Genomic DNA, 14,383 nt, shown 5'->3' with positions numbered 1-14,383 from the left:
AAAAAAAAAATTAAAAGGGAGTAGTCATATCCTGGAACTCCTACGGGTCTACCATATCATGCTTTTTACTTAAAAAAAATTAATTTACATTTCTTTTGAATGCTGATGAACAGGAGACACCAAATCTTTTTCGCCTGCAAACTACTACCTTCTTTATTAGATCCAGCTAATAACACTGTTTTGTCTTTTTCCAAATAGCTCCAGATATATGGAAAAGATTTATATAGGCAGATGGGGATCCTCAAACCCCTCAGCGAGATCTTCTGAGCATGGCTTTTAAGATACCTAGAGGCAGAAAAAGCCCAATAGAGATCAGGGGAACTACCAGCTTTTAGGATACGCCCTTAAAGGCTCCAACGCCCCAAAGGGGTCTCATAGGATGCCATCTGGGTCCTGCTTCAATAGTGGAAAGGAAGGTCATTGAGCTAAAGCCTGCCAGGCTTACATGCCTCTGCTGTGAGGAAACAGGGACACTGGAAGGTAGGCTTCCCCCTCGCTAAGGGAGGGTTCAGTCTCTTCCAGCCCTGCTCCAGCCACCTATGACCTAACCTTGCCCAGAAAGCTGGGGTTTGCCACTAAAGGCTGAAGGTGCCCAGGGCCGTCGGCCCCATCTATGATACTGTGGACGACGAGCCTTGGGTATTTCTTCCAAGAAGCAGGTAAACTGATCTCATTTGCACAAGGGCCACTTAAGTATGTTTTGCCTGAATAGTCAGGTTTTTTATTCTTCCCTCAAAGATCTCTGTTGTGGGTGTTGATAGTCCTATTTTCTGCTGCTTTGCTTAATATATAGTGTTTCCTTTATCCCTCCTACCTCAATGCCCCACTCATATTTCAGGCTGGGACCTACTCCTAATTTAGAGCTCTCTTTCCCCCTTTTGCCAACTTCTATTATGAATCTACCTTTGTCACCCAGCTTAGTGTATCCCAAGGTTCTCTTTACCATGCCACAGTTGCAGAGCTCCATGGAAAAGCTATCTGGTCTCATCTCTCCAGGCAGAGGAGAACAGAAGCTCCATATCCACGCATGCTGCAAATGGCTTCTCCAGTCTACCTGAATCATTACCAGCTAGAAGCAGCGGTCATTGGGACTTGGACATGAGCTGCAAAGTATAGAATGGTGACAACAATTCCAGTGCCATGCGGATTTTTCCTGGATGTGGACTTTTCCTGGACTACTGCTCCCTGTGACAGCTCCTAACAGACTGAACTGTGGTTGGGTTGCATTTTTCAGGGATTTGGCATGGTGATGGGGCCAACTTGGACTTGGTGAACATGTTAAGGACACTACTCTTTTATGGATTCTTGCTGTATTGGCCAAGAGTTGGCTTAAAGGCTTTTAATCACTGTAAAAAAAAAAAATAGAAGGCTGGATAAAGAAGATGGGGCACATATACACCATGGTATACTAGTCAGCTAGAAGAAATAATGACATCGGATCACTTACAGCAGAATGGTGGAATCTTGATAACATTATGCGGAGTGAAATGAGCAAATCAGAGAAAAACAAGAACTGCAGGATTCCATACATTGGTGGGACATTAAAGAGAGACTAAGAGACATGGACAGGAGTGTGGTGGTTACGGGGGGTGGGGGGAGGGAAGGAGGGAGAGGGGGAGGGGGCGGGGGAGGGGTACAAAGAAAACTGGATAGAGGGTGACGGAGGACGATCTCTCTTTGGGTGATGGGTATGCAACAGAACTAAATGACAAGATAACCTGAAAATGTTTTCTTTGAATATATATGTACCCTGATTTATTGATGTCACCCCATTAAAATAAAAATTTATTTTAAAAAATTAAAAAAAAAAAAAGAGTCTGACAGGCAGTGGTACAGTGGATAGAGCATCAGACTGGGACTCGGAGGACTCAGGTTCAAGTCCCCGAGGTCGCCAGCTTGAGCGCAGGCTCATCTGGTTTGAGCAAGGCTCACCAGCTTGAGCCCAAGGTCGCTGGCTCGAGCAAGGGGTCACTAGGTCTGCTGTAGCCCCCGGTCAAGGCACATATGAGAAATCAATCAATAAACAACTAAGGAGCCGCAATGAAGAATTGATGTTTCTCATCTCCCTTCCTGTCTGTCTGTCCCTCTCTCTGACTCTCTCTGTCTCTGCCAAAAAAACAAACAAACCAAAAACAAAAAAAAACTAAAATTGATCTGCAAGAATATAAACCTGCAAGCCCTTGTGACTAGGGAAAAAGAAGAAGAGAACCATGAAAGCAATAGAGCAATGTCTCTGTGATTCCTCCTCCCTGCGTGTGGCTTGTATTATGGCAGCCTCAGTTCATGAGACTTCACACTGTAGGTTGATAGTAGTAAGATCAAGGCAGTTAAACACCCACATCTCTCCAGTCTACAGTTTGCTCTGTTGTTGTTGTTTTTTCAATTTAATCCAAAACTAGAACTTCGTTTTCATCTGGTGGCATTTAATGTCATTGGATTTTGTCCACCACCCACCTTGGTCGTGCTTGTTTTCGGCTTTCCATTGCCTTCTTTGATGGTAGCAGCTTTGGTCATGCCCAAGAACCAGCCCGTGTCTCTCATATTTATTAATACAATGGAAGACAGGAGGGGCATCTTTCCAGCTTCTTTACAACTTCTCCTCTGACACAGGTCACTATGAGATAGCCAGGAAGGTCAGCAAATAGGGATGGAGAAGAGAAGGAGGGGGAGGAAGAGGACGGCTCCTGCCGGGTCCTAGGGGCTGGTTCCTTGGCTATTGCGCTGCCGGGTCCTCTGAAGGACCCGCTGACACTCCACTGCAGGCCCCTTGGAATTCCAGCCCGGAACTGCCTAAAGCTGTTTCTTCCTGCATCCACTTGTGGTGTTTATGGAAAGGCTGCTTTTAAAAGTCTCCTTCACCCTCTCCTTGGGAACTTAGCAACCTGCAGCCATGATCAGTCACATAATTTGCAGGGACTCTTGACTCAAAAATTATTAAGAACTTTGAGACAGCAGCATCAGAGCACTGAAACAAGAGCAGGCTCTCCTGGAGTACAGGGCCCTGTGCGACCTTAGAAGTCACAGTCCTGCGAAGCCCTGCTGAGTGTCAGCACTTCACACAATGGGATTTTACTTCCTCCTGGTTCCCTTGGGGGGGGGGTGCACACACACACCCAGCAGCACCCCCACCCCCACCCTGCATGCCTCCCACCTGCTCACAAAAGGTCTTCCACGCCCTCTGTTCTGCTGCTCCCAGCCTGTCTGCACAGTTTCCCCAGGGAGACTCCTCTCTAGAGAAGGATTTTCATTCTGTTTCTCCACGTAATTCACTCCAGCTCCTCTCCAGGACTCTTCTTCAGCCTTCAGTAAAATAGATGTTGGCCTCCTGGGTGAGATTTGAATCTTCTCGCCCAGTCACAGGAGCTATGACCTGAAAGAGCTGAGGGATGTCTTTTGCTTGACCCTGCTGCTAAGATGCAGTTCCAGCACAGGGAACCCAGGCCTCACCTAACAGCTGAGGTTTTCTTTCAGGAGAGGGGGGTGTGGAGCAGCCAGGGGACATCCTTGCATTTGTGAAATCCTACCTGCTCTTTAGCAATATGAATATTATCTTTGTTTTCACCTAGATGAAGAAACTGACGCCCAGAGAAGTTAAATGACTTCTCAAGGTTGCACAGCTAGGAAATGACAGTCAAAACTGGAACCCACACATTCTGATGCCTGAACCAGCCCAGTCTGCTATTCACACACTGGGGAGGAGCCCAGGCCTCCTGTCTCACCACTACTTCTGTCCACAGTGGGGCATTTTATAAACCAAAGCTTAAGGCTTCGAAGCAGCTTCTATTCTATATATATGTATATAAATGAATCAAGGCCCTGGCCAGTTGGCTCAGTGGATAGAGCATCGAACTGGAGTGCGGATGTCTTGGTTTCAATCCCTGGTCATGGCACACAGAGAAGCAGCCATCTGCTTCTCCACCCCCATCTGCTTCTCCACCCCTCCCTCTCTCCCTTTTCTCTCTCTTCCCCTCTCGCAGCCAGGGGCTCGGGTTGATTCCAGCATCAGCACCAGATGGGGCTTGCTGGCTGGATCCCAGTCGGGGGGCATGCGGGAGTCTATCTCCCCTCCTCTCACTTAAAAAAATATATATAAACAAATAAATAAAATAAATAAAAATAAATGAAGAATCGACTATGATTTCTGCTTTCCTCCAAAGCTAATAACTGTCCACCTAATTTTTATTTCTTGTTCTGACTCCTCAGAGACAATCCTGCTACCCAGTTTAACCTCAAGACTCACATGAATTCCCAAGACCTGAAGACAGCCTTAGAGAAAATTACCCAGAGAGGAGGGCTTTCTAATGTAGGTATGTGATCCACATTCATTCGTTCTATCTTGCTACTGTGGTTCTCATTCTACGTGACATTTTCTAGCATTAAAAATAGGAGGAAAAATGAATAATAATCCATCAAGAAATGATCCACATAATATTTATATCTTTTCTCAAGTATTATCACAGACTCGGGCAAGAACCGTTACCACACACATGCCGGAAAGTTCCAGGGTGCCTGGCTCCTCAGGATGGCAGCTTCCCTCAGGACATATGGACTGGGACTGTTTCTTGATTGGTCTACCAGGCATCAACTATTTAACATTCAACTTCATAACCAGTTCCATTCAGGAAGCTTCACTTGGGAGTCTTGCTCTAATCAGTTTCTGTTACAGTGATGATTGTGCCAAGAGAGCATGTATCAACCTGTGACATCTGAGCCTGGAGGGGGTGAAGGGAAGACCAGGAGTCTAAGATCAAGTCCTCAGCCAAGCAGGTCCAGAAGCTCCATTTTATTAAGTTCTCCCAGAGGTGACTGGGCCATAGTCAACCGTTTCACACTGACCAAGCCTAAGGGCTGCCAAGGAGCCCATGCCAACGTATTAATTTATAAATGGGGATCTGGCTTTGGGGCACAGGGAGGGTTGGCTGTCTGCTTCCCAGGGAACCTGTTCCTACCATCCAAGTCGGAGGAAATGAAGACGTGAACCTCAGTTACTTGGCCTGGAACACACAGGGGAAAAAAGCTAGCTTTCAAAGGTGGTTTCTGAAAGCTTCCTGCAGACCCAGGGCTCAGAGGACCTGCCTCTTGCGAGACCAGGACATCGCTTTCTCAATTCTGCCACCACAGTCCCTTCAGGAATCTGCTTCAGCCAGGAAGCCACCCTGATCAGGAAGCTTCCGATACAGCTGCCATTCAGAAAACATGCCCCACCTGCCCTGTTCACACCCACATAACAAACGTCCTGCCCCTTACCACCTCACCACCAGCAAAGCTAGGGACCAGACACAGGCACCTCCGCTGACACTGCCCCAGAGAAGCCAAATGCTACACAGCCACTCGTCAGAAGAAATAGCAGAATCCAAAGTACAATCTCTGCCTAAGTTTCATTTTTTTAACTCTCATGAGTATGCATCAGTCCATGAAGCTAAAAAAAAAATCTGGAGCTGTGGCTTCAAGAGCCTCTAAAAAAATGTAGTTCTCAGATTTCTAGCCTCTGTTTTTAAGGCTTTCTGGAAAGTAGATGGAATGTCTGTTGAGCACTAATGGACTATGGACTTCAAATTTAAGATTGGGTAAGGAGATCTTGGGGCTCCCTATGCCCTGCCTACAGGCGCCTAACATTAAGCCCGAGGCCCTTGGCCTTGAGGGAATTGTGCTTTAGTTATTGGCTCAGTGGTAGAGCGTCAGCCTGGCGTGCAGGAGTCCCGGGTTTGATTCCCGGCCAGGGCATACAGGAGAAGCGCCCATCTGCTTCTCCACCCCTCCCCCTCTCCTTCCTCTCTGTCTCTCTCTTCCCCTCCTGCAGTGAGGCTCCATTGGAGCAAAGATGGCCCAGGCACTGAGGATGGCTCTGTGGCCCCTGCCTCAGGTGCTAGAATGGCTCTGGATGCAACAGAGTGACACCTCAGAGGGGCAGAGCATCGCCCCCTGGTGGGCATGCCAGGTGGATCCCGGTGGGGTTCATGCGGGAGTCTGTCTGCTGCCTCCCTGTTTCCAGCTTTGGAAAAATGCAAAAAAAAAAAAAGAAAGCAGTCCTCAGCAGCCGGGCTCCTCCCTTAGCAATTGTGCTCTACGCAGCCTGCTCCCACGGGTTCTCCAAGACACTTCTCCAGCAACTGCATATGTAACCAGTTGATCCCTTCTTTTTTGTTGTTTTTTTGTTTTAAGTTAATCCTTTCATTTGTCATGTAAGATTAGACTAACCAGTGGAACCAGGATGCTGTCCAAAACCAGAAAAGCATTTTATGTAATAACATTAATCTCAAAGTCTTAAGAAGGTAGTTCTCACCTTTTATTTAGATCAAGAATCCCTTTAAGAATCACCTGGCAAGCCCTGGCCAGTTGGCACAGCAGTAGAGCGTCAACCCAGTGTATGGATGTCCCGGGTTCAATTCCCAGTCAGGGCACACAGGAGAAGTGCCCATCTGCTTTTCCACCCCTCTCCATCTCCTTTCTTTCTGTCTCTTTCTTCCTCTCCCACAGCCAAGGCTCCACTGGAGCAAAGATGGCCTGGGCGCTGAGGACGGCTCCATGGCTTCTGCCTAGGGCTCTAGAATGGCTCCGGTTGCAATGGAGCAATGCCCTAGATGGGCAGAGCATCGCCCCCTAGTGGGCTTGCCAGGTGAATCCTGGTCGAGCGCATGCAGGAGTCTATCTCTCTGACTCCCTGTTTCTCACTTCAAAAAATAAAAAAAAAATTTAAATTTTAAAAGATCAAAAGAATCACCTGAAAGCTATGACCCTTCTACCCAAGGAGATATTTATACACACAAAACACTGTATAATTTCAGAGGATATATGGATACACACCCCTAGGGCCTTACCCTAGGCGTCCATGGAACCCCTCCTGCCTTACTATATGCAGCTTTGCTGACACTAGGGTGACCAATCATCCCAGTTGGCCCAGAAGTGATATGGGCCTTTCAGTGTTGAAACTGGGAAAGTCCTGGTAAACTAGAACAACTGGCCACCCTAGTTGACTCTGAAAATTTCCTGAGGCCCCTGACCACACGAAACATGTGCTTGGGGAAGGCGGTTCGTTGTCATGAACATCTAGGCACAGAGACAGGGAGTGCCCTACCCAGGGCCACTGAGCCTGGAGGCAAAAGGACTGAACACAGCGCCTCAGCTCTTGGCCGGTGCAGCGCTTCCCTGGCAAGCCACGCCCGAACCCTGGCACGTGACTGGACGGAAGATACCACTGACCCGGGAACACGGCCCTCACACCCAGCAGCACCTGGCACCAGGCTCAGCTCCAGCTGCAGGAGGCCGAGCAGAGGCCCCTGTCACTCAGGTCAACTCCTCCCACCCCATGCTCTCGAATACAATATGGGGCCGGTTTAGGGGCACAGTGGGGTTCCAGCACCCAGGCAGAGAAGGGACATTTTTGTTTCCATGAAAATCTTTTTTACCTGCTTGCTGGTTCTTAAACATTTTTTTTTTAATATGAGACAATGAAAAGTCAAAGGCTTAAAATGAAACTGGAGAGGGAAATAGTGGTGATGGCTGCACAACATTGTGCGTGTACCTAAACCCCTGAATTGTCACCCCAAAATAGTAAACCTGGTAAACAAAGCAGCAAACAGGGGGAGGGGTAAGAGTGTTTTCCTGGACTTCTTTGCTGCTATGAGTTATCCCTGTAATTGTAATTGGTACAATCACTCCAAGCATCAGTTCTCTTTTTCTTCCAGGCCGGGCTATCTCCTTTGTGACCAAGAACTTCTTTTCCAAAGCCAATGGAAACAGAGGTGGCGCTCCCAACGTGGCCGTGGTGATTGTGGACGGCTGGCCCACGGACAAGGTGGAGGAGGCTTCAAGGCTTGCGAGGGAGTCAGGAATCAACATTTTCTTCATCACCGTTGAAGGTGCCATTGAAAATGAGAAACAGTACGTGATGGAGCCCAACTTTGCAAACAAGGTACGTAACTCCCAGGAACTCACCCACCAAAAGGCTCCCTGCATTTGCAAAGCTGTGACAGCTGTCCAGGCTGTGTCTCTCCTTCCTTCAAATGGGCATGAAGCTCACTTCTCTGGAGGAGGGCCTTCAGGGTGGGATTCACACATCTGGCACCTGCGAATACCCTCTCAAAGCAAAACCCAACCGGCAACGGGGGACTGAGGCCAGCATCAGCACCTTGGGAGAAGTGTCCCTGGGTCTCACAAAGAGGTTGCCCCAGGCCCCTCTCACAGTACAAGGGACCTCAACCAGGCAGCCTAGCGAGCCCTCACAGGAGCACGCCCACGGGCACCCTACGCCAGCGCATGTATGTGCGTGCACACGGCAAATTAACCAATCTGATTAACAAGGAAAGGGTGGTGTTGAGCCATCTCAGGGAAATCATGTTTTCAAACGCTGCTCCTGGCCACCTACGATGACTCCCACACACAGGCCCTCTGCTCCAGCCACTAGCCTCCTGTCCGCCTCCAACTCTCTCCCGTCATGGCTTGACTCAGCTGGCCTGGCCGGAATCCCTCCTCTCCGTCCATCAGCTAGAATTCAACTCAGCCTCAGCACTCAGCTTAAAGGTCGCCTGATCCATGGAAAGTTCTCTGAACTCCATTTAGGTTTGTACAAACCAATTAAAAATATTCCCTAGGACAATTTTAAGTCATTTCTTGTTTTAAAATAAAATTCTAATTATATAAGTTCACCTGGCGACATCAGGGCTGTGATTCGCCCTGGGTCTCCGGGAGAGGCAGTGGCCAGGAGGAAACGCACACTTTGGGAACACCAGCCCAGTCACTTCCTGGAGCCACCAACCAGGTGGCTCAATGTTTATCTGCAGCTGTGTAACTTTTTTTTTTTTCCTGAAACAAGTTTGGGCACAAGTAAATACATATTCATTTGCCTGGAACCAGGGTTGTCTGGACGACAGTGACTGAGTTTTAAAGGCTAAGAGATTTATGTTCCAGTCTCAGGGACGCAGAGATGGCCCTTCCCAGCTGGTCTTTGGCTTGTTCCTTCACGACAGAGGGGCTATCATTCCAGTGTGTAGGATGAGGGTGAGGGGTTCATGAGAGAACCTCTCCAAGAACACTGACTGCAACAGCTGACCCGCGGGGCCCCTCTCGCTGGCCCAGGGCTGCTCTGCCGGCATTTCTTTAGCTGTGTCAAGTGTGTGTCCTGTTTTCCCGATCAGATCGAAAGCATTCTTTGACCCTCCCACACACTGGTGCGCACCGGTGCCGATCATAGGGCTGGCAGCCCGCACGAATGAACTGACAGATGTGCCTAGGCATAAATACGAGCTGAAACCCATGCTTCGCCTCCCCCTTTAGGTTTGCTTAAGGCAGGGGTCTCAAACTCAACTCAGCATGTGGGCCGCAGAGCAAGATCACAGCCGTTAGGCTGGCCGCACTAGGTCTACAAAAGGCAACTGTTACGCAACACTTTTCAGTGTCACAAAACGACCAGAAACTGTAGTTCGTGGATTAGTCTGCGGGCCGCACAAAATTGTTCGGCGGACCGCGAGTTTGAGACCTCTGGCTTAAGGGATGGCTCTCCACTAAACAGAGGCCCCGCTAAGGGACTGGGAGCGAGTTCAGAGACAGCGTGAGGGGTCTCCCCCAGCGAGTGCCAAAATGGGCGAACCAAGATGGAGAAAGAGCTTTAGGAGGACTAGCTAGTGTAGAAAACAAGAGTCTGTTGGCTTCTTCCCCTGCCCGGGTGGTCAAGGGTAGTCGTGACAGAGTGGAGAATCTCCCCCCTGACCGCCAGGTGCGCTGCCCCTCTGTCTTCCAGGCCGTGTGCAGGACCAACAGCTTCTACTCACTCAGCGTGCAGAGCTGGTTCAGCCTCCGCAAATCCGTGCAGCCCCTGGTGAAGCGGGTCTGCGACACCGACCGGCTGGCCTGCAGCAAGACCTGCTTCAACTCGGCCGACGTTGGCTTTGTCATCGACGGCTCCAGCAGCGTGGGGACAGGCAACTTCCGCACGGTTCTGCAGTTCGTGGCCAACATCAGCAAAGAGTTTGAGATTTCAGACACGGACACGCGCATCGGGGCTGTGCAGTACACCTACGAGCAGCGGCTGGAGTTTGGGTTCGAAGCGTACAGCACCAAGTCCGACATCCTCAACGCCATCAAGAGGGTGGGCTACTGGAGTGGCGGGACCAGCACGGGGGCCGCCATCAACTACGCCCTGGAGCAGCTCTTCAAGAAGTCCAAGCCCAACAAGAGGAAGTTAATGATCCTCATCACCGACGGGAGGTCCTATGATGACATCCACATTCCGGCCATGGCTGCGCACCATAAGGGTAAGCTGGTCTTACTGACCAGGCTGGTGCTGAGCATCCCTCTGTGGCTTGGCGGGACAAGGGAAGGACAGTCTTTTCATACACTGGTTTTGTCTATCACTTAGCAGAACGTTTCAAACCCTGAGGAGAGTGTGAGGGTGAGGTTCCATGCGGCAGGCCCCTCAGGGCAATGAAGAAGGAGTAGGCAGGGAGCACCCAGGTAGTTAGTGCCCAGGGTTGTGGCAAACCCGAGACCTGCGGACACCGAGGGGCATCAACCCTCTCCTCTATGCCCCACACTCTGAGTCACTGCCCAGGAGGGTATGACACATGGAAAAGGAATTTGACTCCTTACTTTAATTGCTATTGAAGACACCAAGTTGTGTTAGAAATTTGGAGAAAACTAATGTTTTAAAAGAAAAGTAACATTTTTGTAAGCAACTGCTAACCAGATGTTGGGGGCATGGGGGAGACCTCAAAGAAATTTCCATTCAAAATATTTAAAGAGATACTTCCATATGAAAATTTGTTAAGAGGAACACAGAAAGCTTAGAACCATGAGAAATGAACAAAATATTGTTATGAATGTTTAGAAAATCAGTCACATTTTAATGCCTCTTTCACAGAATCTTTGTCTAATCACTGTTTTGCAAAGTGTCATAAAACATCATGAAAGTCCAACCCGAAGAAAACCCCGCATGACAGTAATAACAGTGATGACGATGATGAAGTAAGCCCAGTGGTCAGGGAACACCAGAGACCCACAGACAGGAGCAGAGAACAAGCAAGACTTACTCAGTGTGGGGCTTGTTTTCATCTTGCTTTCTTGCTTTCCTCTTCTTTTGGGTTAGTTAGCAGGATTTTCAATATTCTTTAAAGCTGCTTTTAGTCCTTCCTGAAACAATGAGGGGTAAAAATAAACAAATAAGCCTTACATTAAACCAGCAGTTCTGACTTCTGGAAGCCAACGTAACCAGACACACCAGGCTTGGGCCGGTCTTCCCAGTGATTTACCCTGTGGAGCCTGTAGGGCATGCTCGCAATGATAGGATGGCAGATGGCCCGAGTGCCAGCAGTCACAGTGTCCCTTGGGCTCGTGTCAGTAGAGTAAAGACGGTTTAAGGCTCAGAAGCAACCTGCCCAGAGTTCCCAAATGCTTGGGCAGGGCCAAGGGGTCCAGCTCTTGAAAGATGTTGCTTTCTGCAAACATCTGGCCCCAGCTGTGTTCAGCTCCTCTCTCACTATTGTTTACAGATGTACCCCCTGGAGGCTCCCCCAGAGGTGTCCTTGGCCATCCCCGGGTCAGAGTGCACATTGAGGGAGATGTCCTAGGAGCTGTCAGGGCTCTCCTGTTCTGGGCAGCTCTAAAGACGTGGGACCAATGGATGCAACTTATACGGAGGCCAGGGGCACCATGTCCCCGGGAGTGTACAAGCCAAGGCTGGGTGGACAGCTATCAGAATTGCCCATGAAAGTTCTCTACAACAAGGGTGGGCTCAAGGATCTGAAAAACTAAATGTCTAACACTGTGTGTGTTGTCTTTATTGGGGGGTGGGGCAGCTCTTCCTTCTCTGAGCAGAAATGAGGGCTTAGTCAGTCTAAGCCAGCCCTGTCCTGCAGCAAAGCTGTTCTTCTGTCAGTTGCCAGCATTTTGAAGCCCAAAGCTGGATTTTCCCAATGTAGACAATATTCAGAAAAGACACCGGAGAGGTAAGAAAAGGAACCAGCAGTTAAATGCAGTTTAATGAGCCACAAAAATAAAAAAATCTTTTCGACACCATGTTCCGCTCCAGCTACCACCTATCCCCTCCCCCTCACAGCCCCCTTCCCGATGGGTCTGCGCTGTCTCCATATACTCATTCCCTCTCAACTCACAGCAACTCATTCGGTTTGTCATCTACTCCCCTGACACTGCTCTCTCCAGACCACCAATGTCTTGTTTTGTGTTTTTCTATCCAATGAGTACTTTTTTGTTTTCGTCTTACGGGACCTCCCTGCAGCATTCTACACTGTTGGGCGTTCCCTTATCTTGAAACCCCATCTTCCCGTGCTGATGGAGCAGACGCTGGGGGACTGCCTCTCCAGGTCCTTGTGCAGTGTTCCTGCAGAGGGAATGAGCTTGGAGTGTGTGGCTGGTAAAGCCACCCTCACACAAGCCTAAAGTCATTCAGTGCCACTGTTTTAGCTTCAAAGATCCTGGACTGAATTTTTAATGCATTTAAAACTCCCTGAAATTTTGTTTGGCTCCACACACAGGTAGAGCAGGCTTTGCCATGTGGTATGATCTGCATGGCGCCCAAAGTTTCACTTGTCCCAAAACATCATCCCCTCTGCTGCTCAGGGGTATGAAATTTTGATCACGCATTTATTCCATTTTGTCTGGCGTTTTTTCCCCCTTCAAAAGACTATAAACTCCTATGGGATGGAAACTTTAGCAATTTTGTTACTGTTGGCATATGTTCGTACTTTGGGGCACATTTCTGATTTGGGATTTGGTCGCATTCAAACACAGTAGCCTGCAGAGCAAAAGAAAGGCAAGGATTCATTCCTAGTCCTTCTTCTTGGGTACATTTGTTTCATTGAAACTTTGTCCCCACAGGAGTGATCACCTATGCAATAGGCGTCGCCTGGGCTGCACAGGATGAGCTGGAAGTCATCGCCACTCACCCTGCCAAGGACCACGCCTTCTTTGTGGACGAATTTGACAACCTCTACAAATTGGTCCCTAAGGTCATCGAGAACATTTGTACAGAATTCAACTCACGACCTCGGAACTGAATTCAGAACAGACAAATACTGCTTTCCTCACTGACTCTGGGACAACCCCCAACAGTTTTATGGGGCACACAAGGGCGGCAAGGCACGCAGGGCTTGAGAAATGCTGTGTTGTTACTGTTCTTTGCCAGTGTGGTTGTTTCATACTTCAAAACTTGAGATGATCATAAATTTGTAGAAGGAGCCAAAATGACACATCCTTTTGAGGGTGCTGAGGGTTCTCCATTTTGACAACAGTTTTGAAAATAACTATTCAGAATAGAGTACAGCACTCAAGGCAGGCTTACCCAAAGCTTCTGTGAGGTTCTTAAAGTTTTTACTTCTCTTTAGAACTCTGTAGCCCTCAACAAGTTTCGATTTTGTCATGACAATGTAGGAGTTGCTTAATTAAATATGGAAAAGGACTATACATGATCTTTGTGTCTTGCGGGGTGTGAACGCCCCCGATCTCCCCCATTCCAGTCCTACACACATTCTCGGAATACACCCCTGGGCTCCAGTCCAGTCTCTACAGAGCTCTCTGGGTCCTTCAGACTTGGAACCAGTCTCCTAAGGCAACTCTCTCTCATTCTGTGGTCTCAGCAGAAAAGGTCTTCCACGTCCTTTCCCCTCCATGTCAATCAAAACAAGAGGCCAGGACCATCGGTCCAGCATCGGGGTGCATAGAATATGTAAACTCCATGCAACTGGCTCACCTCTCAGGAATTAGGGCTCCTTGAAAGAAGTTTCTTTGCTAAAAAGTTTTGGAACAAGGCTCTGCTAGAAAATTTCATTCACACTGATTGTTCAGATTAGTTCTTGTTTCCCTGGGCTTTTTTTTTTTTTTTTACAGAGACAGAGAGAGAGTCAGAGAGAAGGATAGACAGGGACAGACAGACAGGAATGGAGAGATGAGAAGCATCAATCATTAGTTTTTCGTTGCGCATTGCGACACCTTAGTTGTTCATTGATTGCTTTCTCATATATGCCTTGACCGCGGGCCTTCAGCAGACCGAGTAACCCCTTGCTCGAGCCTGCAACCTTGGGTCCAAGCTGGTGAGCTTTTGCTCAAACCAGATGAGCCCGTGCTCAAGCTGGCGACCTCGGGGTCTCGAACCTAGGTCCTCGGCATCCTAGTGTGACACTCTATCTACTGTGCCACCGCCTGGTCAGGCTCCCTGGGCTTTTAACTCCTGTGTCAAGACGACAGCTCCATGAAGCAGGTCTTCCAGGAGGCACTGGCATTGTTTTATAAAGAAGACAGAGCTTCTGTATCCAAGGATTCCCAGCCTCGAGGAGGAGTTTCCAAATAAAAATGTTGTCGCCAGTCACAGTCTTAAGAGAAGTCTACGGCCATACCACCCTGAACGTGCCCGATCTCATCTCATAGTCTTAAGAGA

General features: G+C 48.7%; 1 protein-coding gene across 3 annotated transcripts in view; it reads left to right on the top strand.

Annotated features, from left to right (window-relative positions):
• The window catches only part of VIT (vitrin), a 124,345-nt gene extending 110,521 nt beyond the window's left edge, over positions 1 to 13,824 (top strand). For all 3 annotated transcript variants that reach the window (XM_066378518.1, XM_066378517.1, XM_066378516.1), the window contains 4 exons: positions 4,204 to 4,307; positions 7,686 to 7,912; positions 9,737 to 10,250; positions 12,829 to 13,824. In XM_066378518.1, the coding sequence (XP_066234615.1) occupies positions 4,204 to 4,307; positions 7,686 to 7,912; positions 9,737 to 10,250; positions 12,829 to 13,007 (1,024 nt within the window). In that variant the 3' untranslated portion in view covers positions 13,008 to 13,824. The remainder of the gene's footprint in view (positions 1 to 4,203; positions 4,308 to 7,685; positions 7,913 to 9,736; positions 10,251 to 12,828) is intronic.
• The last annotated feature ends 559 nt before the right edge of the window (positions 13,825 to 14,383 follow it).

This window comes from Saccopteryx leptura, chromosome 3, assembly GCF_036850995.1.
Source record: "Saccopteryx leptura isolate mSacLep1 chromosome 3, mSacLep1_pri_phased_curated, whole genome shotgun sequence".
Lineage (NCBI taxonomy): Eukaryota > Metazoa > Chordata > Mammalia > Chiroptera > Emballonuridae > Saccopteryx > Saccopteryx leptura.
This window is presented reverse-complemented; position numbering and strand designations above follow the sequence as displayed.